This window comes from Curcuma longa, chromosome 14 (assembly GCF_044706935.1).
Source record: "Curcuma longa cultivar G26 ecotype Majalengka, Jawa Barat chromosome 14, ITB_CL_G26_1.1, whole genome shotgun sequence".
NCBI lineage: Eukaryota > Viridiplantae > Streptophyta > Magnoliopsida > Zingiberales > Zingiberaceae > Curcuma > Curcuma longa.
In genome coordinates, this window is record NC_133874.1 from 3,965,372 (window position 1) to 3,991,570 (window position 26,199).

At 37.3% G+C, this 26,199-nt stretch overlaps 1 protein-coding gene across 2 annotated transcripts in view; it reads left to right on the forward strand.

The window, feature by feature from the left end:
* The first annotated feature begins 473 nt into the window (after window positions 1-473).
* LOC141845476 (transcription factor GTE9-like) overlaps window positions 474-26,199 on the forward strand; it is a 28,076-nt gene continuing 2,350 nt past the window's right edge. The window contains exons 1-4 of one of the 2 annotated variants that reach the window (XM_074733530.1): window positions 474-1,128; window positions 1,248-2,410; window positions 2,480-2,528; window positions 2,607-2,762. In XM_074733530.1, the coding sequence (XP_074589631.1) occupies window positions 1,265-2,410; window positions 2,480-2,528; window positions 2,607-2,762 (1,351 nt within the window). In that variant the 5' untranslated portion in view covers window positions 474-1,128; window positions 1,248-1,264. Of the gene's footprint in view, window positions 2,411-2,479; window positions 2,529-2,606; window positions 2,763-26,199 lie in introns of both variants that reach the window. The other variant, XM_074733531.1, reaches the window with a different exon arrangement.

A 26,199-nucleotide genomic window follows, 5' to 3' on the forward strand; every position in this document is an offset into this window, starting at 1 on the left:
TTTTATATTATTTTTGGATCAATATCTTTTTGTTGCAGTTAAATCACCCGAGCGGTTTCCACTATTTATGAAGTGACCGAGTCTTATGATTTCATCTATAAAGAGGTAAATCAAGACATTATAAGAAAAGTAAATACAACGGAAAAAATATAATTGATTATCGTCAAGATTCAATGTATTCTAGATTTTCTTTATGATCAATTATGATTTTTGCTTTTTCATAATCAAATCAGTTAGATCATCAATTGATGATAAATTTTGCTTTTTATATATAGAGTACATTTTGGGTCCAATTTGGATCGGTGGGTTGTCATGCGGATCCTGATCCGATAGCGTCCGTTTGAAACCGGCATCTGCGCCGTCGATTTTGATGGCTTATCAAGAAGCAACAAGTGAATCCGACGGCTAGGTTTGTGATTTGGTCATAATAAATTAAGAGGTTAAAGAGCACGATCTCGCCACTTCGACAGGGATCTCTCTCGTGGGATTGGGTGTTTGTTCCTCGTCATTTATTTTTTCCTCTCTTCCTAGGCTCCAAGAAGCCGAGCGGCTAGAAGGCGGCGAAGAGAGACGGGCGCGGGGGGTGGAAAGCAGGACGATTTGTGGCTCCGGTGGTGTGTCGAGGCGAAGGCAGGCTCGGCGCTGGTGCTCGATCCAGGTTTTGTCTCCGCTTTCGGAAGCATTTTTGGCGATTTGTCGCTACCAGCCGCCTCGGATCAGTTTCCTTTATCTTGCGCTATTTCTTGTCCTCGATCTGGGATTTTGGAGGGAAGTGGAATTTCTGGGAGCTGCGGTTGCATTGGTTGCGGCATTTTGGAGCTAAAGAGCTTGTGTCTTCAGCTTCGACTGTTAGGGGCCACCGGAGGGATTAGGTTTGCTGTTTCCATTCCCCGAAGTTATTTAGAGGCAGAATCTCCTTGCTCTAAATTGGCTTCTTGGTTCTGCATTCACCGTGGTAGGAATCTGGTGGAAGCTAGGGTTTTTACTGGGGAGCACTCTGAGCAGGTTTCTGGTTCTTTAGGATATGCAGGACTGAGTACCTGATATGTAATTTCTGTGTGAGAGAATATTGTCTACACGGCCTTTCTTGACGTGTGAGAAAAAGTTTTCTTGCGTAAATTTGAAAAGGTGGTGTATGAATACACTATTTAGATTATATTTTTGAATCTACGCCAAGGCTATTCTCTTTTGTCCTGGTGACACAGTTATAGGATTAATTCGGATTGCTTAACTTTTGAATTAATCAGTAGGTACATATATTTATATGAACATGGGGAAAACACAAAAGTTCCCAAAAGGTTACCCATCTAGTTTTGCTCAAGAGTATCAACATGCAATGGAGAGGACAGGCGAGTCTGAAGGATTTGGTAGCTGTGCTCAAGCCGATTCAGAAGATTCTTCTGCCTTAAACAGGAAGTGCATAAGCTTGAATGTTAACAGGTATGAAAAATTTAACATCCCATCTCAGCTATTTGCACCCACGAATATGTCCAAATCTGAGAAAAAGGAATTGGAGATGAGATTAAGGTTAGAGCTGGAGAAACTTCAAATATTTAAGAAACAAATTCTTTCTGTGAATGCAATCAGTGGAAATGGGGTTGCTTTATCATCTTCCAGTAATGGGAATGGAATGAAACATGTTGCCACAGGCCAGAATGGTTCTGGAAACTTTGAGACGACGAAGAAGGCTCCCCTTCCAGATGTAATTGGAAACTCTTATTTTGTGTTCTTGAAACAGTCTGAGTCACTTCTCAAGCGCTTGATGAGCCATCAATATGGGTGGGTATTCAACACACCCGTTGATGTAGTTAAGTTGAACATTCCTGATTATTTCCAGGTTATTGAACATCCAATGGACTTAGGAACCATCAAAACTAGGATAGAATCAGGTAGCTACTCTAGTCCATGGGATTTTGTTTCAGATGTGAGGCTTACATTTGCCAATGCAAAGACTTATAATCCACCTAAAAATGATGTTCATATCATGGCAGATGTTATGAGTAAATTCTTTGAATCAAAATGGAAAGATATTGAAAAGAAACTGATTGCTGCTGAAGCAGCTGCCAGAAGAGTTTCTAATACTCAGAAGCCAGTTTTGCTCCCAAAGAAGAGGAAAACTCCAGCTGCTAACCGTCATATCTGCATGCCTAAGGCTGTGAAGCCAAAAATGTCACTTGAGGAGAAACAGAACATAAGTAACCAACTAGCGTCTCTTGAGGACATGCCGATGCATATACTTAGCTTCTTGAGTAAGAACAATGCGGTGTGCCAACCAACCGAGGATGAGGTTGAGATTGAGCTTGAAGAAATGAATGATGAGATACTGTTTGAATTGAAGAAACTTTTGGATGAGCATTTTCTTGATGAGAAAACAAAGAATCAAGCCAAATCTGAGCGTTGTGAAATTGAGGTAGACATTCTATCTCTAGGTTTTCTTTCCTTATGTGCAATAATTGGACACTGGTTTCTGTCTGTGCAGATTTTAAATGAATCAGGAGTTAGCAATTCCTCAATGCGTCCTTGTAAAGGTTAGTCTCTCGTATTGTCCCAGGAACTCTGTGCAGCAACCAACTTTAAGTTAATGATTCCTTCATCTCAACTGTTAGGCACTCAACCAGCAGACGAGGATGTTGATATCATTGGTAATGCTCCACCTGTTTCAAGTTACCCCCCTATGGAGATAGCAAAAGAATCTACTCTAAAAAGTGAAAAATGTAGTAGTTCAAGTGATTCAAGTACTGATTCCAGCTCATCATCTAGTGGTTAGTTCTTATATCTATGTTTTAATGTATGTTTTCATCATAAAATATGTTCACATAAGGTTCAGAGTATGTAATAGTTATATACATGTATGCATATATGTTGATTCATAAATGTTAGTAGTAAGCATTTCTTCTGCCTCTCAAACTCTTTTATGTGTAGAATCCAATTCATGGTGAGTTTCCTCCATATGAAATTCTGTCTTTTTTTTTTAATCTTTATTTATATTTCATATTAGAAAAGTTTTCAAAGTCATGACTTATCAGGTTTATGAGTAGCATCTCTTTTTGAGGGATTATTCTATTGGTTCTCATTTCACCATCACTATTGTATTACTTTTTGGATTCTTATTTATGCTTACAATTTCTCCAACAAATTTTCCCATTTCCGGGATCTAAAGCAGTTCACAGATTACTTAGGTTCATTGATCTTACTACTCATAGTTAAATTTTGGCCCATGCTGTAGTTTCTGAAGGATTTCTTTGCGTAAGTTTGTATTTATTACATCCAGGCATCACTCCTGTACAGAAGTCGTTCTCTGTGTAAACCTTTATTGAATAATCTGTCTTGGAGTATCGATATTTATTTTTACTTCAAAATTGACAAGTACTGACTCAAATAAATTGATGTCATCTATCCATTGAGGTCTCAAAACTCTCCGGTCATTGCTCACATAACGCAAGTCAAAAATAGATCTGTATTATTCTTATTTTTCATGTGTAAAATAGCAATTGATTAGTAATAATGCTGACATATAACATTAAATATGATGATCTGGAGTCTAGTAAAAAACAATAATTTTAGTAGTATTCCTCCAAATAACGTCAACACAAGAGTCTAGTAAAAACATAAAGATGCATGATTAATTCATGTATGATTGAAAAAAACAAGAGAACGTATAACAAAAAGTTAGCATATAAAGTAGAGAATTTCCTATCAGTTGTTGATTAAGAAGCATAATTGCACACTTGAACATCAGTGGAGAGATGCGTGATCATAAATAAACACAAGGATCCATGAAGATATAAGTCAACGTACATGGAACTCAAATTAGGTTGTAAATGAATTAAATGCTCATGATTAAACTTAGTGTTCAGCTTGATATGAGTTTATTTGAGTTCATTCAGTATGCTAAACGAACAAACTTGAACAATTCATTAAACTAGATATACAAACTTGAACATATGTGTATTAATATTCGTATTTATTATGAACAATGGTCATGAGCAATATCCACGAACAAAACTTGTGTATCATGTTCATCAATAAAACTCTTATTAAACTTGTAAATAAATAAAAAAAACTTTCAAAATAAATAAAAAATGGAATATCATGTTCACTAAACAAACCAAAAAAAGGTTAAAAATGTAAAGTTTCTAGCAATCAAACACACTCAGAATTAAGAGTTCAATACCTTTTAAATGAACCAAGCTCAAGTCAAGCTCGAATTAAGCTCAAACTCGAAAAAAAGAAATCAAGCTTAGCTCGAACAACCATTTCAGTAGTTTGGTTCATTTTGGGTTTGACTTTGCATGGATTGGCTCAGTTACCTTATCATAAAAGCTTGAAAAGCAAAAAGTTTGGTTCGGCTTGGCTCTTTTACAACCTACTCAAAGCTATATAGTGCGTATTCTTTGTCAAATCTCAAGGATCAACGAAGAAAACTCTTGTCCTCCTACGTTGTGGATTTACTCTTATCATGATCGAACATGAAGCAACTGTGTAAAAATGGTAAATCCCTTTGTTGTCAAAAGAGCTCTCAGTCGTCGGCTCTTGGTGAGGGTTAGTGAGAGAAGCTCCAACTTCTCTCTAGGATTCTTGGTGCTCCGGTGTGTTTTCTTGCTTGCGGACAACCCTCAATCATGGCCGGAGGTGGTTTTCTTCCACCTCACCGGTAAGGAGAGGGCTTCTATTGCTGTGGGTGTCTTCCACGGGCTGTGGGGGGCTTTCAATAGGGATTTTGGAAGCCAAACAATTGAGGTAAGTGGCCAAATCACGAGCTCCTTTCATTTCTAGCTTTTCCGGCAAGTTTAGGCTTTTCCGGCGGGTTTCCGGCGAACTGCTCCGGCGCCGGTCACCTTCTCCGGCCAAGGGCCGACCATCCCCTCCACTCCTGAGCTGCCAAGTGGTTGGGGGAGGTTTAGAGGTTTCCCACTCACTAGGTTGTTCTAAGGCATTTAATGCAAACAACTCTCATTGGACAACTTGGGTGGTGAGCTTCTTTTCCAAGGTACAGCTGGTTTCACTTTCAAATGGCTAAGAAGAAGAGGAATGGGAAAGGTTTTTCTGGTCAAAAATCTCTTAGTGAGGTGGCAAGTCAAGCTGATGAGGTGGAACAAGAGTCCCATGTGGCAGGAACAACTAAACAAGTGGACCAAGCGGATATAGATGATGTGGAACAACTTGATGATGTGGAAAATGCTGCTGATGTGGCAAGGACGCCCCAAAGAACAGGAAATTCTTCACAACAACCTCATGCTCAAGGGAGAGCTCAGCCACCACCGGTGGTGGAGGGGGAGAACCGGCCGGAGCAAGCTCATCCTCCTCCGGCGGCGGTACACCAAGAAGAGCAACAAGAAGGGGATCTTGATGGAGAAGCTATGCACAATGGTGGAAACAGGCGGCCACCACAGCGAAGAACCTGAGCAAATCTTTTCAAAGACAATCGTAAAGTGAAGAAAGCCATGAATCTAGACCAATATTAAGCAAAAGGAGAAAGGTTAACCATTGGATATGGCGATATTGACATCGTGGAGGACTCAATGGGGTTTTGTCTTGTTGGATGCTTCATGGGAAGGCACCCTGGTAGGGATGGTGTTCGGATTATTGCCTCTCAATGGAAGACTCTTCGCAAGTTTTTCATGCACAAGAGCGGATGGGTAGTATTCAAATTTAACAAAGAAGAAGATAGAGAGAAAGTTCTACAAGGGGGGCCTTACTTCGTATTCGGTATTCCATTGTTCCTAAAGATTATGCCCAAATATTTTCTCTTTGACAAAGATGGTCGATTTGTACCCGCTTGGATACAAATCCATGGTCTTCCACCTGATTGTTGGACTCAAAAGGTTCTTAGCATGATTGGATCCGAAGTAGGGAAGCCGTTGTATACCGACAATTTGACAAGGACAAGAGAACGATTGGAATATGCACGTCTTATGGTGGAGATTCCGGCATTTGGTGATCGAGTTCATGAGGTTCCCATCACTCTCCCTACTGGTATTCAAGTGGACTTGAAGATCTACTACGAAATGGTTCTGGATTTTTGTCAAAGGTGCAAGAAAATGGGGCACAATTCAGAGACATGTCGTGGAGGAAATATGTCGGCCGGACCACAACATACTAGGGCAATGCCAAATGCACAAACTGATCCAAACCCAAATGCAAACATGAGGCCAAGATCACAATCAGTAAGAGGCCGGGGAAGGACAAGAACGAGGTATAGACGTCGTACAAGGCAAGAATGGCGACCAAGATCACAAGCACCAGATGCTGAAATCCCGGTTGAGCAGAATGCACTTGCTATTATGCCCGTGGATGCCCCCATCCCAGTACCAATTGAAATTCCAATGGGGGAAAGAAATGAAGGACAAGAACATGTACAAATGCCACAACATCAGAATGCATATGAAGAAGAGCTAAACGAAGAAATTCCGCAAGCCGAAGAGGAGGTGCAGGCCGCCCAAGTGGGAGTGCAATATGCTGTCTCTGACCATTGCAGTGCCTCATCCTCGTCTTCCTCAAATCCGACAGCAAGTGAGACAATCTCCATCACATCAGGGGCTTCTTCATCTTCCTTACCGTCAACTACATCATCAAATGCAAATGAGGAAGTGGAAATTAGCACACCGGTCTCGACAAGTGGCCCAAGACTACGGGTGCGAGCAGCCCGACGAGGTGATAAATGAAGGTTGCTTTTTGGAACATTAGGGGCTTTCACAAGTCCCTAAAGCATGGGGGTGTCCAACACCTCTTGAGGAGCAAGGAGATTCAAGTATTAGCATTATTGGAGACTAAGCTCAATGAACAATCCATTATGCCAATCATGCAAAGAAGGTTTCCAGGTATTGAGTATGTGCATAATTTTGGTATTTTTAACCATAGTCGCATTTTGCTTATTTGGGATGCACAGCGGGCTGATGTGGAGGTTATTAATACATCGGAGCAATTCATTCATACATATGTTAGATGTCGGATTTCTAGCCGGGGTTTCTATGCTACTTTTATATATGGACTTCACTCGGTGACTAGTAGAAGGCCACTGTGGGAGAATCTCACGGACCTTGTTGGAGGCATTCCCGGACCTTGGATGATCATGGGGGACTTCAATTCGATATTGGCTATTCATGAGAGACAAGGAGGCAATCCGGCTACAAATTATGAGATGAGGGACCTCCAAAGATTCACTCATGCATGTGGAATGGTGGACTTACGATCCGTTGGTTGTCAATTCACTTGGTCTAAAGGTGATGTGACTTGCAAATTGGATAGAGTAATGGTGAACTCGGCTTGGCTCTTGGAGTAGTTTGATGCTTATGTGGAATTTTTGGCCCCGGGATGCTTATCGGACCGGATTGTCAATTCATCTCATAATTTGTAGCCGGATTGCCTCCTTGTCTCTCATGAATAGCCAATATCGAATTGAAGTCTCCCATGATCATTCAAGGTCCGGGAATGCCTCCACCAAGGTCCGTGAGATTCTCCCACAGTGGCCTTCTACTAGTCACCGAGTGAAGTCCATATATAAAAGTAGCATAGAAACCCCGGCTAGAAATTCGACATCTAACATATGTATTAATGAATTGCTCCGATGTATTAATAACCTCCACATCAGCCCGCTGTGCATCCCAAATAAGCAAAATGTGACCATGGTTAGAAATACCAAAATTATGCACATACTCAATACCTGGAAACCTTCTTTGCATGATTGGCATAATGGATTGTTCATTGAGCTTAGTCTCCAATAATGCTAATACTTGAATCTCCTTGCTCCTCAAGAGGTGTTGGGCACCCCCATGCTTTAGGGACTTGTGAAAGCCTCTAATGTTCCAAGAAGCAACCTTCATTTATCATCTCGTCGGGCTGCTCGCAACCGTAGTCTTGGGCCACTTGTCGGGACCGGTGTGCTAATTTCCACTTCCTCATTTGCATTTGATGATGTAGTTGACGGTAAGGAAGATGAAGAAGCCCCTGATGTGATGGAGATTGTCTCACTTGCTGTCGGATTTGAGGAAGACGAGGATGAGGCACTGCAATGGTCAGAGACAGCATGTTGCACTCCCACTTGGGCGGGCTACTCCTCTTCGACTTGCGGAATTTCTTCGTTTAGCTCTTCTTCATATGCATTCTGATGTTGTGGCATTTGTACATGTTCTTGTCCTTCGTTTCTTTCCCCATTGGAATTTCAATTGCTACTGGGATGGGGGCATCCACGGGCATAATAGCAAGTGCATTCTGCTCAACCGGGATTTCAACATTTGGTGCTTGTGATCTTGGTCGCCATTCTTGCCTTGTACGACGTCTATACCTCGTTCTTGTCCTTCCCCGACCTCTTACTGATTGTGATCTTGGCCTCATGTTTGCATTTGAGTTTGGATCAGTTTGTGCATTTGGCATTGCCCTAGTATGTTGTGGTCCGGCCGACATATTTCCTCCACGACATGTCTCTGAATTGTGCCCCATTTTCTTGCACCTTTGACAAAAATCTAGAACCATTTCGTAGTAGATCTTCAAGTCCACTTGAATACTAGTAGGGAGAGTGATGGGAACCTCATGAACTCGATCACCAAATGCCGGAATCTCCACCATAAGACGTGCATATTCCAATCGTTCTCTTGTCCTTGTCAAATTGTCGGTATACAACGACTTCCCTACTTCGGATCCAATCATGCTAAGAACCTTTTGAGTCCAACAATCAGGTGGAAGACCATGGATTTGTATCCAAGCGGGTACAAATCGACCATCTTTGTCAAAGAGAAAATATTTGGGCATAATCTTTAGGAACAATGGAATACCGAATACGAAGTAAGGCCCCCCTTGTAGAACTTTCTCTCTATCTTCTTCTTTGTTAAATTTGAATACTACCCATCCGCTCTTATGCATGAAAAACTTGCGAAGAGTCTTTCATTGAGAGGCAATAATCCGAACACCATCCCTACCAGGGTGCCTTCCCATGAAGCATCCAACAAGACAAAACCCCATTGAGTCCTCCACGGTGTCAATATCACCATATCCAATGGTTAACCTTTCTCCTTTTGCTTCATATTGGTCTAGATTCATGGCTTTCTTCACTTTACGATTGTCTTTGAAAAGATTTGCTCAGGTTCTTTCCTGTGGTGGCCGCCTGTTTCCACCATTGTGCATAGCTTCTCCATCAAGATCCCCTTCTTGTTGCTCTTCTTGGTGTACCGCCGCCGGAGGAGGATGAGCTTGCTCCGGTCGGTTCTCCCCCTCCACCACCGGTGGTGGCTGAGCTCTCCCTTGAGCATGAGGTTGTTGTGAAGAATTTCCTGTTCTTTGGGGCGTCCTTGCCACATTAGCAGCATTTTCCACATCATCAAGTTGTTCCACATCATCTATATCCGCTTGGTCCACTTGTTTAGTTGTTCCTGTCACATGGGACTCTTGTTCCACCTCATCAGCTTGACTTGCCACCTCACTATGAGATTTTTGACCAGAAAAACCTTTCCCATTCCTCTTCTTCTTAGCCATTTGAAAATGAAACCAGCTGTACTTTGGAAAAGAAGCTCACCACCCAAGTTGTCCAATGAGAGTTGTTTGCATTAAATGCCTTGGAACAAACCCCTAGTGAGTGGGAAACCTCTAAACCTCCCCCGACCACTTGGCAGCTCAGGAGTGGAGGGGATGGCCGGCCCTTGGCCGGAGAAGGTGGCCGGCGCCGGAGCAGTTCGCCAGAAACCTGCCGGAAAAGCCTAAACTTGCCGGAAAAGCTAGAAATGAAAGGAGCTCGTGATTTGGCCACTTACCTCAATTGTTTGACTTCCAAAATCCCTAGAGAAAGCCCCCCACAGCCCGTGGAAGACACCCACAGCAATAGAAGCCCTCTCCTTACCGGTGAGGTGGAAGAAAACCACCTCCGGCCATGATTGAGGGTTGTCCGCAAGCAAGAAAACACACCGGAGCACCAAGAATCCTAGAGAGAAGTTGGAGCTTCTCTCACTAACCCTCACCAAGAGCCGACGACTGAGAGCTCTTCCTTTGTTGTCAACTCACATTTAACCTAATAGTTGTTTTCTTCCTAATTGCAAGGAACACGAGCATCTATATATTGACATGCAGTTTCATGTCATCATGACTATTATTATGTGAAATAGCTAATATGTTCTTTAAGAAGAGAGAACACTTGGTTAAGTGGGAACAATAAGTCATTATTTTTTCTTATGGTTAAAAGATTGTAACGCTATCTTTGGAGAAAGTTTAACTACTCAACATTGGTTAGTGGTGATAGATATGTGTCACAAGCATAATATGGATAGAAGGAAAATGTGCATTACTCCTATAATCAAGTGGTGGAAGTTAAAGGATGAGAAACAAAGTATCTTTAAGGAGCGGTAGGAGTACAACTATCAGAAGATATACATTGCGACATGAGATAAGATGACATCAAATTTGAAAATGGTGGCCAAGGGCATACCTGGTAAGTTAAGAAGATGGACACCACCAAATAAGGAATCTTAGTTGTGGAATGAGGAAGTATAAAAGAAAGTGAGAAAAATGAATAACCTATAAGTTATTGTATCCTTATAAGAACAACGAAAATTTAAAAATAATATGCTGTAGTCAAAAAGAGTCTAAGAAAGCAGTGAGTGAAGCCAAGAATATGACTTTTGAAAAGCTTGTATCAACAACTTGATATAAAAGGAGAAAGAAACATTTATTGAATAGTAACTACTTTGTATAAAAATAAAAGAGATGTACAAAATTGTACGAATTATAAGAGCATTAGGTTAATGTTTCATATTATGAAATTTTAGGAAAGAGTAATAGAACACTCCGAAGGAGATTATGGTGGAAAATCAATTCAGATTCATGCTTGCAAAGTCAATGATAGAAGCTATGCATCTTTTCGGACAATTGATTCAAAAGTATTTGAAAAAAACAAGACTTATATATGGTATTCATTAATCTAGAAAAATTTTATGTAGAGTCCTAAGGTAAATTTTATAGAAAATTTTTGAAAAAAAGATGTTAGTGTATGATGTTTTAAAACAATTAAGCATATGCACGAGGATGTAATGACAAGAGTGAAGACTCTAGACAAATTAATTGGAGCGTTTCCCCTAAAGATAGGGTTATATTAATGATTACCTTTAAGTTTATATGCTTTACGTTAGTCATGAATGAACTCACTGGACACTTTCAAAATGCGTTATCATGGTATATGTTGTTTGCAGATGATATTATTTTGGTTGATGAGACATGTGAAGGAATAAATCTTGACAGAACATTGGAAGTAAAAAGGTTTTAAGGTTAATAGTGAAAGATAGAATGTATGAATCTAAATTTAGTAGTAGTTGATGTAATAAGCCAATTATTAAGATAAAGGATAATGAATTACTTATGATTTAGAGCTTTAAGTATGTAGGATCCCTTTTACAAAAGGATGGAAGAGTTGATAGAGATGTTTTACATAGGATGCAAGCAAGATGATTGACATGGTCTCAAATGTTTTTTGTGATCGTAAGGTACCTTTAAAGCTTAAAGAGAAATTTTATAAAACAACAGTTAGATCTGCTATATTATATAGCTAAATATTAGACTATGAATCAAGTACACTAGTAGAAGGTGAGAATTGCAGAGATGATGATGTTAAAGTGGATGTGCGGATATATGAGAATGAATAGGATAAGAAATGAAACCATTAGAGAGAAAGTTGAAGTTGTATCTATTGAAAGAAAACTTCGAAAGACACGTTTAAGATGATATGGACATGTACTTTTAAATTATCAATAAATACTTTTAGTTAGGTTATGTAATATAAGAACATGATAAATATGCGTATTAATTAAAAAAGGAGACTAAAGAAGACTTAATTAGCAATTATAAAATAAGATAAAATTTATTTAAATATATATAAGAATATAGTAGGGAATCAAATCCAATGATACAGGAGGATCCATTTACTTGATCATATTAAGTGAGATAAAAACTTGGTTGTTATTGTTTGTTTTTGTATTGAGTCGATGTGAGAACAATATGCCAAGAAATATCTTGGTCATTAAATTGAGTGCATCATTTGATGAAATTATAAATTTGGGTACACAATATATACTCAATCCCTTCTTCTTCAGGAGCAGAGTTGCTGAAGAAGAAGGGATTGAGTATCTACAAGAGTTGTAATCATTATAATCTAAGAGTGATATAGTATTAGTGATATGGTATTACTCTAGTGTATAATAGATCAGAACTCCAAATCTCATATAGATGGAATCTAGATTAATTAAATAATATCTCAAGTAGCTACTTTGGATTAAAATAATTACTTTAATTATAGCGCAAGAATTTGTGATAAGATCATGCTTCAAATCAACAAACTCATATTAACTTCAAGTTATTAATCGAATAACAATCCAAGAGATTAGACTAAAATTTCAATCCATAAGTCAACTCATCAAGGACTTTTTATAATTGTAGGTTTACATCGAAGATGAGTTCCCTATCTTTTTAGCTTAGTACTTGATGAACTCACCCATCCATGAATCTTCTTGGTGTATATTAATTGTGAACAATATTGTTTAATTGAGAAGAATGTAAATTGATTAAATTCAATGTTTCAATTATGGAGAATAATTTTAGAGACCAAAGAGTTAATAAATATATAAAATGGAATTTTGGTAATGAGAAAAGAATTGATGGAATAGTTAAACATGGATGGATATAAAATTTCTGTGATTGAAAATTTTAGATATCTTAGATTTAATTTTCAAGAAAAAAATAATAGTGATCAAAATATCATAAAGAAGGCTTTTGAAATCTTGTGCAATTGTTGTTGTTGCTTAGGCTAAAAAGAAAATTTTATAAGAATTAAGTATGGTCCACCTTACTCGATGGATTGAAGTGTTTGACTATTAATGAACTAACACCATCAAAAAATTAATGTAAGGAAGATAAAAATAAGATGATGCATGGGTAGAGTGTTATAAAGTTAAAAGGGAAAAAACTTTTATACCTCTAATAAATTATAAAATGAGAGAATGTGTTGAACTTGTATACCTCTAATATTCAAAGTGGAAATAGATTATATAGTTAGAAAAGATGAATTGAGTAAAAGTAGAATGCATATGGGGTGGAGAATGACCATAGAAAATATTGATTAATATACTTAAAATGAGCAGTGTTGTAATGGCGGTAGGCGGTGAAGGGACGGTCAGTGATTGCCTACCGTCTCGGCCGCCTAGGCGATTGAATTTTTTTCATGATTTTTTATACATAATATTATAAATAGTCATAAATTTTTATGATGTTTATGCATAAATAAGCTTTATATACTACAATACAGTTTATATAAGGTACAAATAAATATATAAATGCAAGTAACAAGATAATTAATAAAAATTCATCACCATATTAATACTAAAAATGTAATATCATTACTTTTATCAAAAATCTAAGTTTAGAATTCAAAGTCCAATCTAACATGGCAACAAAGACTAGATCACTAAACTAAACATAACTAATCTGCTAAATCATCTATATGTGTACTATCAACTACATCCATAATCCTCTCATTATCGAACTCAAAATCAACATCTTCATTCTCCTCCTCCGATGTATCTAAATCCTCGTCAAGTTTCCTAATGGAGATGTTTCTTGTGCTCCTCCTTGGTTGTAGCACTTTATCCGTTCTCGAGGTCTCCACCACTAATCTCAAAGTCTCGAACCCGGCTCGACCTCATCTTCATCATCACCATCAATAAGCCAACCTTGAGCTTCACTAGCTTGAGAGGATAGAAGCAAATCTCTGCCCATTTCTCTTTTACTCTTCTTCATAATATTGATGTTGAATTTGACATATACAAGATCATTCAATCTTGATGTCTCTAGCCTATTCCTCTTCGTAGTATGTATCTAACAATTAGAAAATTATTAAAAATTAATAAAAAGAAAGAAGAGATAACATAATTTATGAATTACTATTTACCCCTTCAAATTGACGTCAATTTCTTTAACCTTGATGAATTATTTGTCAAAGAGAGAAATCTCATTGTTATTTTTGTAAGTTTAGAATGTTATCACCATAATTGGACCACCATCCAACTTAAAAAAGTAAAGAGACAAAAAAATAATAAACCAAAAATAGGTAAAAGAGACATGTATGTTAGTGAATAGAAATAAATGAAAGAGATGTGTCCGGATCAAAGTCATGATACACATTCACCTTCTCATATGTCGCGATTGACATTTTTCTTCCAAAATTTCTGGATTTATTCTTATACTTCAACAATTCATTATTAGAAATGGTGGATTGCATGCCCTCGTCGGTGGGAAAAATTCTCTCAACATAATTCAAGAACTCATTCATAACATTGGTGTCATTTTGTACGTTTAAATCTTTGAAATAAAAAATCGGATTCAACAAGTAAGCGCCATAATGCAAAGGACTATTAAGTCTACCCTTAGACTTCTCATCAATAATTTTCAAAATAGGGGTGATATTTTTATTTTGAAAGCCTTTCTAATCTCTTCCTTGGCTTGTTTAAATACACCCAATAAAAAGACCATTGAGGGCTTTTTGTCATGTCAACAATGCATAAACTTTCACTAAAGGGGTGAAAACCTTCAAAGCCAAAGAAACACCATTCTAAAAAGAGATACTTGTTACCGTCGCCTTCGCCACTTTTCCCTTCACATTACTCCTTAATTTTGTTTTGCTCTACTCCTCGGATGTAAACATAAGTCTTAATTGATCTTTCTTGCCTTTGAGACTTTCCAAGGTAAAAAAGGAAGTAGCAAATCTAGTTATCCCGAGCCTCACAATATTCCTCTTCTTGGTATATTTTTTCATAATAGCCAAAGTTCTATGATGTGTATAGATGAATATTGTTAGGACCTTTGCTTTCTCTCAAGCATTCCGTTAAACTTGGGTAACTTTCCAATTGCTTCAAGCATGAAGTTGATTGTATGAGTCTCACAAGAGGTCCAAAAAATTTGAGGTTGTGTAACCTTCAACAACTTCACCGTCGCTATATTGTTTGTTGCATTGTTTGTCACTACTTGAACAATATGTTGAGAGCCGATTTCATTGATGAATTTTTCCGCAAACTCGAAGATGTAAGTTCTGGTTTGTGCCTTCATGAATTCTTCAATAGGACAAAGGAATGAAGTGCTTAGTTTGCAATGAACACAAATTCATAATGCTTCTCTTCTTGTGATCCGTCCATGTCTCGGTCATAATTGAATATTCATTTTTCATCTACTCTTCTTTGTGCTTTTTTAGAGATAATTTGGTCCTCTCAACTTCTTGTTTCAAAAGTGGTTCTCTTAGAAGATATTGATTTGGAGATTTGTAGCCTAGATCGACTTGGCCAATTGCCTCTACAAATTGTCTAAAGTTTTGATTGTCAACTACATGACAAGGAATCCCCGCTTCATAAATCCATCTCGCAAAGTACTCATGCACATCATTTGTAAACTTTAATTTCAATGCATCATTTATGTTATGTTGTCTTGTCTTTGTTGGATTGATTGCGGATGCCCACTTATCAGTAGGCTCGAGATGCTTTGACTTCTTTTTAAAAAGATCTCCCTCCATGTGACAATCATCATCCTCTACATCAACAACTATATTTATTTTCACACACTCTTCTTTTAGTTCTTCCACTTTTTCTAACTTTGATTCTTGTTATTTTCAAGGTAAACTTTTACTCTTTTTTTGTCTTCATCCATTGCATTAGGACATACTTAAACTTGTCCTATAATACTCGTAATATGATGCTTTATCTGATAAACTCCTCCCTTAATAAGCCTTTTACACAATTTGTATGTGATCTATTCTCTTTTTTTCTTTACAATACAACACCTTATAATCCCAAACAATATCACTAGACTTTTACTTCAATTCCACCTCCAGTTGTTTCTCATTTTCCGCTATTAATCTTCAATAATTAAAAAAAATAAAAAATTAGAATAAAATCTTACTAGAAACATGGTTTAATTTTGAGCTATGGCGAGGTTTCAGTCTCGGAATGAAACGATAAAGTTTCGGTATTGTATCGTGTCATACTGATATAGTTTCAGTATTTTTAACTATAAAATATATTAATTAAAAATAAAAAATTTAATCAAAATATTTAAAACTAAAAGTTAAAAAATAATTTTTAAAAAATATATATATATATTAAATTAATAAGATAATTTTACTAGGCTTTAATTAAGTCTTTTAAATTATCCCAATCGTAGTTAGGAGTTGATTAAAATTATTAATCTAAAGTTATTTAATTAAACTCTAAGTTAAAAACTTAACTCCGACTCTTATCTCTGTTTCGGCCTTGACAATGAGTTTGTACGCATTGCTGGGACTACGTAATGCCTTCGGATCGCTAGGCCCGGGTGATGCGTTTAGGTTTGTCGTTGAGCTTGGGCAATGCTTCCGGGTCAGTCGTTGTGTTCGGGCGACGCATCCAGACTCGTCGCCGAGCCCAAGTGACGTATCTGGACCCGTCGCGAGTCATCAACATTGGAAGGTTTCGAGATTTCAATCTATGACTAGAAATATGTAAAAGCTAACCTAATGGCGGCAGCAGCGACGACGGCGGTTCCAGGCCAAATGAGGTGAGTTGTGGGCGACTTGGGTTGCGGAGTTATTTATGTTTTGAAAGGGAGTAAGGCTTTTAAATTTTGTTGACTTTGACTGTCTCACCCATTGCCTTGGCCACCTTGCGTGCTGTCTCGTCTGCCTCACGAGCCTCGCTTCATCTTTGACCGCCTGAAGTACAGCCTAAGACAAATGTGGTGCGGTTGATGCCCGCCTCCTGCTAGAGTCGTCAATTTGAGTTAGGCTCGTTGGGTTGGCCCACCCCGCCAAATAATTGTGGGTTAGGTTGGTATTTTATCTATCCATTTTAAGATGGGTCCAAGTGAATTGGCCCGCCTGGGCCCGCGATCTGCGTGGGTTGACTCGCGGTGGACTTGGGTTGGGTTGGCCCACAAGTTGAGAAATTTATTTTTTTCTTCAAAAATTTAAAATAAAAGTGGAAATTTAATGAGCTTAACCCACTCTAATCCGCAACTCAAACATAAAAATTTCAACCTTATATATATAATTTTTTTAGTAGGTCTATGGGTTGGCCCGCTTAACTTGCAATTCGCCTTGAGTTGGCTTGGGTTGGAGATTTCTTAGTCCGTTAAGATGGCATGTTGTCCTGCCCCGCTTCGTTATATGATGGATTTTTGATGGATTGACAATGAAAGATGCACAAAAGAAAAAGAGAGTGACTATGCTAACTCAAAGATTTTGGATGGTTCGATAGTCCTCGGGATTTAGCTCCATGACCTATGACCTTTCAGTGGGTCACTCCATGAATCCCACTAATTTTCTATTTGAAAATCTTCAAGAGATGGAGAAACATCTTACAATAGTTTGATTATAAAAGTGTAAAAGAAAAATTACAATAAGTGGAGAAAGAGCTTGAGAGTGGCTTTATTATAGAATTGATGTTTTTCATAGCCAACATGTTTCCCAAGTTTCCAAGAATCATCCAATTTGTCTTGCATCAGTCGGTTGCTCCTTAGCATCAATCATCTTGTCGCTAGTGTGCAATTCCCTTATCCGTCACTTCAGTTGACTCCTTCCAGTAGCCACTACCTTCAATAGTAACTTTTGAAAACCATTCTTATAACGAACTAATTATTATGCTATAATCCATTAACTGTCAATCAGTTGACTCCTTGTATCATCAGACGACTATCTTTAATAGTAGAGTTTGGAAATGTTTGTTTATAACTGTTCCGTTATAACCAATTAACGTGATTCCAATTGTCTCAAAGAAACACCATTAGTTGGCTGCTTAAAAGAGACGATGATATGGTACCTTTTTGTTTCCTTTGAGTAACACTCCCACAAAGCCAAATCATCACTGCTCATTTACAGCTTATGTTGCCACATTGAGTCTTGCTGCTCATTCCTATTACATTGAGTCTTGCTGCTCATTCCTATTATTTTTTGTTGTCATTGTTTAATCTCCATGCCATGCTAGCTTTTTGCAAGGATGGATGATATGGTGTTAGGAAACTACAAATAAGAATGAAAGGTCATGACCAAAACTGCGCATCTAAATAATCTTTCTAAATATTTTTAAACAATATCAGACAAGATTTTCTTTGGTCCATCTTCAAGTGTTTCAGGTAGAATTCTATGTGTATTTCCAAATGAACACAAGATTTTGAAGCTTGTTGTTTATACATGAGCATATACAATTAGAAAACTTCCTAGATAAAAAGGCAACCCTAGCACTTTTATTGCACTGACATTTGTTGGATGTCAAGGACTAGCTTTAGTTCGTCGAGATTCATTCTGGGAAAGAGTTTTTGTATTTCCTCTTTCAACATTGTTTGGGAGTCTACTCAATTCCCCTTTAAATATATAGCTCCAGCAATCTATGATATTTTGTTGTCACCTAGGCACCTTGATCCATTCCCCCGTGTTTTTAAACATCTCAATTCAAGTGGCTGTCCAAGCACCTAACTACTTAGATATTTTGTTTTCTAGTGATTAAGGAGGCTACATGATAAGCTCATTTAATAATTCCAGTAATTCTTTATGATATACTCTTTGTGTAGATTGTTTAATATGATTTCTAGAAGTGTATACATCTGTGTGCTTCATGTTACTGATTTGGTGGTGTTTAGACGATGATGTTTGAGGCTAAGTTGTTTGAGTTTCTGCAATTTTTTAATTTGTGGTCTATTATTCAGAATCACTAGGTTAAAATAACTTTTGTTGTTTAAGCACCTGCCTGCATAAGATGACGGGTAATGAAAATCTATTAAGCCAATAGCATAATCTTAGATATCACCTGCATTTCATCTTAGGTATGATCACAATTAGTATTCTTTTTTGTTGGATTTCCATGTTTTCAATACCTATTGAAACTGGCCAGGCCACACCTCCAGATTTCTAATCAGGATAGGCAGTGTAGGACTGGGTATTGTATTCTTCATCAGTTTATATCTATCTGCTTCCTATGAATTTGACTATTGCGAGATTTTAATTGTACTTGTAAGTTGTAACCATTTTTCTAGGTGATGAGGTTGCAAAGTTTTTACCAAGCTCAGTCTTTGTTTGAATCGGCATAGATCATCAAAACTGTGACTTTGTTCATTATGTTGGGATCAGCCCCACATCTCGTCTCATCCCACTTCACATTTTTTAATTACAAATATGAAAAATATATTAGTATTATAGAAATTTAGATATATATGTATATATTGAAATATGAAAAGTACCAAGAAATTAACTTAAAAATACTGGCTTGAAAGATCTTCTCCACTATTAACTCACTGGTAATTATGAGCCTCTATTTATACCACCAAGAGAGTGTAAGTCTGTAAGAAGTATATAGAAACTGACCTTATACCAACAAGAATCGTAGAGGTGTAAGCTGTAAGATCTTCTCCACTATTAACTCACTAGTAATTATGAGCCTCTACTTATACCACCAAGAGAGTGCAAGTATGTAAGAAGTATATAGGAATCGACCTTCTTATAGCAACAAATTGTAGAGGTGGTAAGTCTGTAAGATCTTCATTATTAACTCACTGGTAATTATGAGCCTCTACTTGTACCAACAAGAATTTGGTTGTGGTCGTTGGTGTAATGTCAGATTTATATAGTGGATGCCATGCTTTGGTAATATATTTTGATGCATCCAGAGAGATCCAATTGTAGTGGAAAGTTTATATTCTATGACCAGTGGTACTTCATTGAAAATACCCAAGCTCCCCAATTAGCCAATTGTTGAGTTCACTAGAATGTTTAAGAGAACAGACAACAATTTCTTCATAGAAAATTTGGTTTGCAAATGTTAATAGAATTGTGGATTTCTTGTTTTCTTTGCACTTCAGTTTTTTTTTAATCATAATTGATTAGTTATTACTAATTAAACCAAGAAGGAATGTAAACGGACTAGAGATTTGTGCAACCTCAATATTTGTCTAGAGAAAGACTCATTTAGGTTTGCTCGATACATTAAGTCAATTTAGTACTTTTTGTAGACTTATTTAGTAAAGCTTATGAATTGTTCAAGAACAATGTTTGTAAATTCATTTATAAGTTATAAAGCTCAATATATAGAATATATGCCTAGAAACTTAAATGTAATTTAATTATATGTATGTTTTCTAATGAGAAGGATTATATTTAAAGCCCTGCTAATGAAATGTTAAAACAAATCTTCACACCTACTAAACATGCTCATCAAGAATTCTTTTGTATTTTAAAATTCCAAAGGGCATAATTAAATTAGAAATCACAATTTTTCCTCCAAGGAGAATATGTTTTATTTAAATATATTATTTGAAGCGCTTTTTTTGAATTTTGTTCATATTAAGTTACAAAATTACTTACTGATATTATTTTCATCCAATTTGATATTGCTATTGAGCCACCACTTCCAAGCCATCCCTTTATATGGAATCCCGTGGAAGTGATCTCTTCATATCTTTCTTTATCCCTTGACACTACACTAGGAATAGAAGCATTGAAGCTCTTATTGTTATGGAATTTGTTAGGAAGGGGATTGGCAATGGAAGTACTTGGTACTTTATACGGATGTACTAGCACGAAAGGGGATTAAAATTGGAGGCCAAAGTTCTTTAGTGAGGGAGTCCGATAAAGGCAAGTGCCTTAATTTCCAAGGGAGGTCTACTACTAAAAAAAAGGAACCAAATGCTTCAAACCCTTGGCGAGGAAAGAGTTAAAAGATCTGAACTTAGTTTTTTCTCCTTCTGATACAACATTAATCGTAGATAGAGTTAGTTTGAGGTTGCTTTGTTCATAGAGATAAGTTTGTTGGTGCAATCAACCTCAGTGATTGAGAACAATCATAGTTGCTTTTGATGTTTGGGTAAAAATTTTTGATGTGTATTTTAGTCAATTAGGACTTGAGGAATACATATGGAGACGATTTAGCGCGACCAAGGTCAGTGGATATTCGATGGCTTGAGGTTCGTGGAGGTCAGTGAAGGATTGGAGGATGGTGTGGAGATCCAAGGGATTGCAGGGCAAGGAGCATCGAAGAGTTACTAAGCTTGGGAAGCGGGTTTCAAAGGCAAAGGCGTGAAGGATGACACAGAGTAGCCGAGGGCTCAAGCATAGTTAAAAATCTCGAGTCGTAACATAGTTTCAGTTTATGATCGGAATGATACGATTTCAACACTGTATCATGCCGATACGATTTTGGTATTTTTTTAATATAAAAAATTTAACCTAAATATTAAAAAAATAAAAAAAAACTTTTTTTAAAAAATGGAAAAAATGAAATGTGGACGCTTCTATATGATATATAAATAAAAATTTTATTATATATTTTTGGAAATAAAACTTAATAATATATATATATATATATTAAGTTAATGGGATAATTTTATTAGATTTGATTAAGCTTGATTATCTCTCTCTCTCTCTCTCTTTTTTAATTTTTGGGTAATCTAGGTATCTAGCTCTTATGATCCGACTCATCCTGAGGGTGACCGACCCGGTTCCATGGAAGTTTCTCACCGACCACCAGGATAAATTAGGAAGCGTAGATGAGTCATGGCAAATAGTCTGGCATCGTAAGTTTTTTAAACTCCCCAAGTGTAATGTACTATGTGAGATTTGAACCTTTTCCTAGGGAGCCCGTCTTATCTCTTACCATCGTAAACCATAGCCTTGGGGGTAGATTATCTCTAGTTAGGAGTTGATTAAAATTATTACTATAAGTTCAAACTCTAAGTTTTTAATCATACACCCTTGGAGAAGTTGGGAAGTGGCGAGGGAGGACCATGGTCTCCGCGACCCCAAGAGAGGTCGTGACGGAGAATCGTGGCCTTTATGACCCCTGCGGGTGGTAGCTGCGGCCTCCCCGACCCTTGCGGGAGGTCGCCGCGGCCTCCATGAAGCCTTCGCGACCTTCCGCGAGGTCGGGGAGGCTATGAAGACCTCTCGCGGGGTCGCGGAGGCAATGACTACCTCCCGCGAGGCTGTAGAGGCCACAACGACCTCCCGTGGGGTCGGGGAGGCTGTGGTGACCTCTCACGGGGTTGCGACGACCTCCATGGTGTCGAGGAGGCCGCGACATCAACGATGTCAATGCGGGCAGTGGGTGGAACGGTAAATTTTGCCCGACAAGGTACTAAATTTTAAAACATGGGTTCAAGCATATCCACTAGATGGGAGGCCTGACATAAGATAACATTGAGGTAGGTATAACTCTTGCTATGTTGAGTGTTGAGGTAACATGTATCCGAGCTAGGATTGATCTTAACATAAGTGCAACACAGGCAGACTCAATTTTAGAATTTGTCGAAGTCAATGTACTAGTTAGCTAGTATTGGACATAACTCGACTGATGGTTGAATCATGGGCTTAATAATTGTTGAGCAAAAGGGGATTTTGTTCGTGGTTATCTAGTCCAGTCGATTGATGGATAGTTGACTAGTAAAACCTCAAATCCCAAATGAGGAATGTTGGAGTCTGGATCAATTTGGGGTAATGATTAGTTGATTGATTGACATTTTCAATTGACTAATAGCTGAGTCGATGTGGCTTAGTTGATTGATGACCAACAAATAAAATATTTTCGTTTGTGGCCAAATCGACTGATCATGGATCATTTGTGGCCAAGCTGACTAATCATGGATTAGTCGACTGATGACATTCTAGTCATTTGCTTCTACAAAAAGCTAGCATGGAAAGTGCTGAAAAGTGGTAATGGTCGGTTTGATAATGACAATAGTGGAATAATCGAATGATGAAGATTTCTAGTCCAATGTTGGGCGTTGAGTAGCAATGGTAAACAAACTGAAAGAAAGCTATAAAAGGAGTTGATGGAGGATTGAAGGCTAACGATTCCAACAATTTCTTAGCTCATATGTAATCTTTCATTAGTTTTCTATTGTGCTCCATTATAGAGTGGGGGCGCTTCTCATTGAACTAATTGTTGGGAAAGCACAAAGAAGGGATGGTTGGTTCCGACATTCATCTAGCTAAGTTCGAAGGTGAATTCTCTATGTGGAAGTAAAGAATGGAAATATTTTTAAAATGGATTTTGATCCGATAAGCATATGGTTTTAAAATACTTAGGGACAATGAGGGGAAAGAATTAGAAGATAATAGATGGACCAAGAAGTAAAAGGAGGAGTGCATAGCGAATTCAAAACTTGGAATCATTTTTTGAGCTTGCTCCCCACTCATAAGATCAATCGAATTGAAATAAATGAATTTGCAAAGGAGCTATAGGAGAAGTTGGTAGAAATACATGAAAGAATGACAAAGGCAAAATTGGCTAGAAGAGACTTGAGATCACAAAATAACAATTTAAAATTGGAGAAAGGAGAGAAGATAGTAAGCCTAGATTCACTGATCAAGAAATTGATTAACAGTTTGACAAGCATTGGAGAGACGATTTCGAATTGTGATATGCTTAGAAGTGTTGTAAATACCTTCCCTAGAACTCCACAATGGATGCCTATGGTTGATTCCTTTTGTGTGTCAAGGAATATTAAGGAATGTAGTTTAGCCGATTTCTTTTCAACTATGAAATTACATGAAACAAAGCTTGTAGTGTTGGAGGAAGTAGAGATATATCAACTAAGGGGAGTGGCTCTTGTGACAACAATGACAACAACAATAACCAAACTTTATCCTATTAGGTGGGGCCTATAATATGAATTCTATGCCATTGGACTCTATCTCCCACTATATCATTATTTATATTTAAATAAATTTTATCTTATTTTATTGTTGTTAATTTAAGTCTTCTTTGGTCTTTTTCTTCCTAGGTTAATGTACGTATTTGCCATAGTTTTATATTGTTTAATTGGAGCATTTATTGATTGTCTAAGTACATGTCTATACCATCGTTAGGGTTGAGTATTCAGTTAAAACCGAACCGAATCGAATTAACTGAAATCGAACCAAATTGATTTTTTTTAAAATTAACCGAATTGACCAAATTTTTAAATAAAAATCGAACAAATCGAACTGATAAAATATCAGTTAATAGAATAATCGATTTTTTAATATTTTGGGAGATTTACCAATTAGTTAGAGATTTATAAGTTTACTTACTTAGAAATTTATCGATTATTTTTTTATTTTGATTAATTCATTTTTTCGGTTTAATCGAATAAGAAAGTTTAAAATCGAAACCGAATTGAATTAACTGATTTTTTTAGAAAAAATTAAAATTTTGAAATAATCAAATTGAATTCTTAAATTCGATTGGTTCGATCGGTTTATTCTATTTAACTGAACTTTTGCTCACCCCTAATCATCGTAACATGTATCTCAAAGTTTTTCCTTAATAGGTGCAACCCTGATTTTTTCTTTAATGTTCTTATTTCTTATCTTGTTTATCCTTATATGTTCGTGCATCTACTTTAAATCCATATCTTTGCGACTTTTATCTTTTGCGCATATCCTTGAGTAATAACTCAACATTTAACTCCATATAATATAGTAAGTCTAATCGTCGTTTTGTAGAATTTCTAAATAAGTTTTAGAGGTATTTTATGGTCACAAAGAACACTTGATGCTTTCTTCTAGTTCTTTGACATATTTCTAGTTGATTGTTGGGCTTCGAGTAGCAATGGTAAACAAGCTCAAAGAAAGCTATACAAGGAGTTGATGGAGGATGGAAGACTAACGTTCAAGGTTTAAAATATCGAATCGTGCCGAAGTTTCGGTTCTGGATCGGAACGATACAGTTTCGGTACCGTATCATACCGTGCCAATATAGTTCTGATATTTTTAAAATATAAAATATATTAACTAAAATAAAAAAATTAATCTAAATATTTAAAAATAAAAAAAATATTTTTTGAAAAATAATAGGATAATTTTATGAGGTTTTAATTAAGTCTATTTAAATTATCCCCAACTATAATTAGGAGTTGATTATTAAAACCTAAGTTTGAAAAAAAAAATCAATACAGTGATTGGGCACGCACGACCGAGGGCGCGCGCGGCCCATGCAGCTCTTTCAGAGGTGTCGCAGGACCCGAACGATGCCTTCGGACGGTATCCCAGTCGGAACGCTGGTGTCGGTGCCGGTCCGCTGGCGGAACGAAAATATTCGCTAGTATCGAGCGAAACTGTTTGAGATTTCAATCCTGACTAACGTTCCCAACAATATTATAAGCAATTTCTGAGCTCCTATGCAATCTTTCTTTAACTTTTTATTGTGCTCCATTATAAAACTTCTAAATGCCCTATAAGATTATTTTCTACTTCCGGGAGAGTTCGGAGATGGAGAAGGGAAAGGGGGGGGGGGGGGGGGATCATGCTACATCATTGTGTTATTGATTTGCGTGTGTTTTCTTTTAGTGCTGCTCTATTTTGTATGAACTAACCAAGCTAACATTTCATCTAGCATTGGTAAGCTTTAAATTGAGGAACGGTTGCTATTCACCCCCTCCATTCGACCATCCAGTCCTAACATTCAAATGACCTAGATGTGGAAAAGAACTCACAAACCCAAAAAAGGGATTTCAGAAATCCAACCAAAGCTTACTGGACTAAGCACAATTGTTTAACCAAGTTCCTATGTGCTAGTAAGTAGTTAGCATCCTATCTAGGAAGGTCTGTTCCCTTTTGATTTCTTCTTGTTGAACAACATTGAAGTTCCAAAGCCCATGTGTGCATTTCCTGTTTCTATCAGAGTTTCCTATCATCAAGCAATGAGATTGGTAGGAAGAAGACCCAGACTTGGAACTGGATTCAGGGAACTAGAACTTTGAAAGGGCCAAGAAGGTGGTGTTCTTTTTCTGTACTAAGTCTGTCCATTTCCGGAGGAGCCCATCCTGAACACACATTTTTGTCTTTTCTGAGTTTGTCCATTTTGCCAGTCTGGTATTTTGATTTCAACTCTTTGAAAGATAATTGAATGCACTGCACTCAGAAGCTGTTTGACACTTTTGAAGTGAAGACTAATAGTTGAATTTGCCTATTTGACTGGTTTATGGATAAGGAAATTCTGACCTTCTTGAAGAGGTGGCTTTATATTACGAATTAAACCTCTGAATGTACCTCTATCCTTGTTAGTATATGTTGGTCATTTTTATTATTCAGCCATGTAACAGCAAGTGAACTAGGCTTTTCTTTGTAAGGATTGATGTATATATATAGTGAATTTCATTTGTCGAGTCAGATTTTAGCTCAAGTATGACCACAACTTGCCTCTAGATGAGTATGATACACTTGCTTCCAGCTCAATAAGTTTG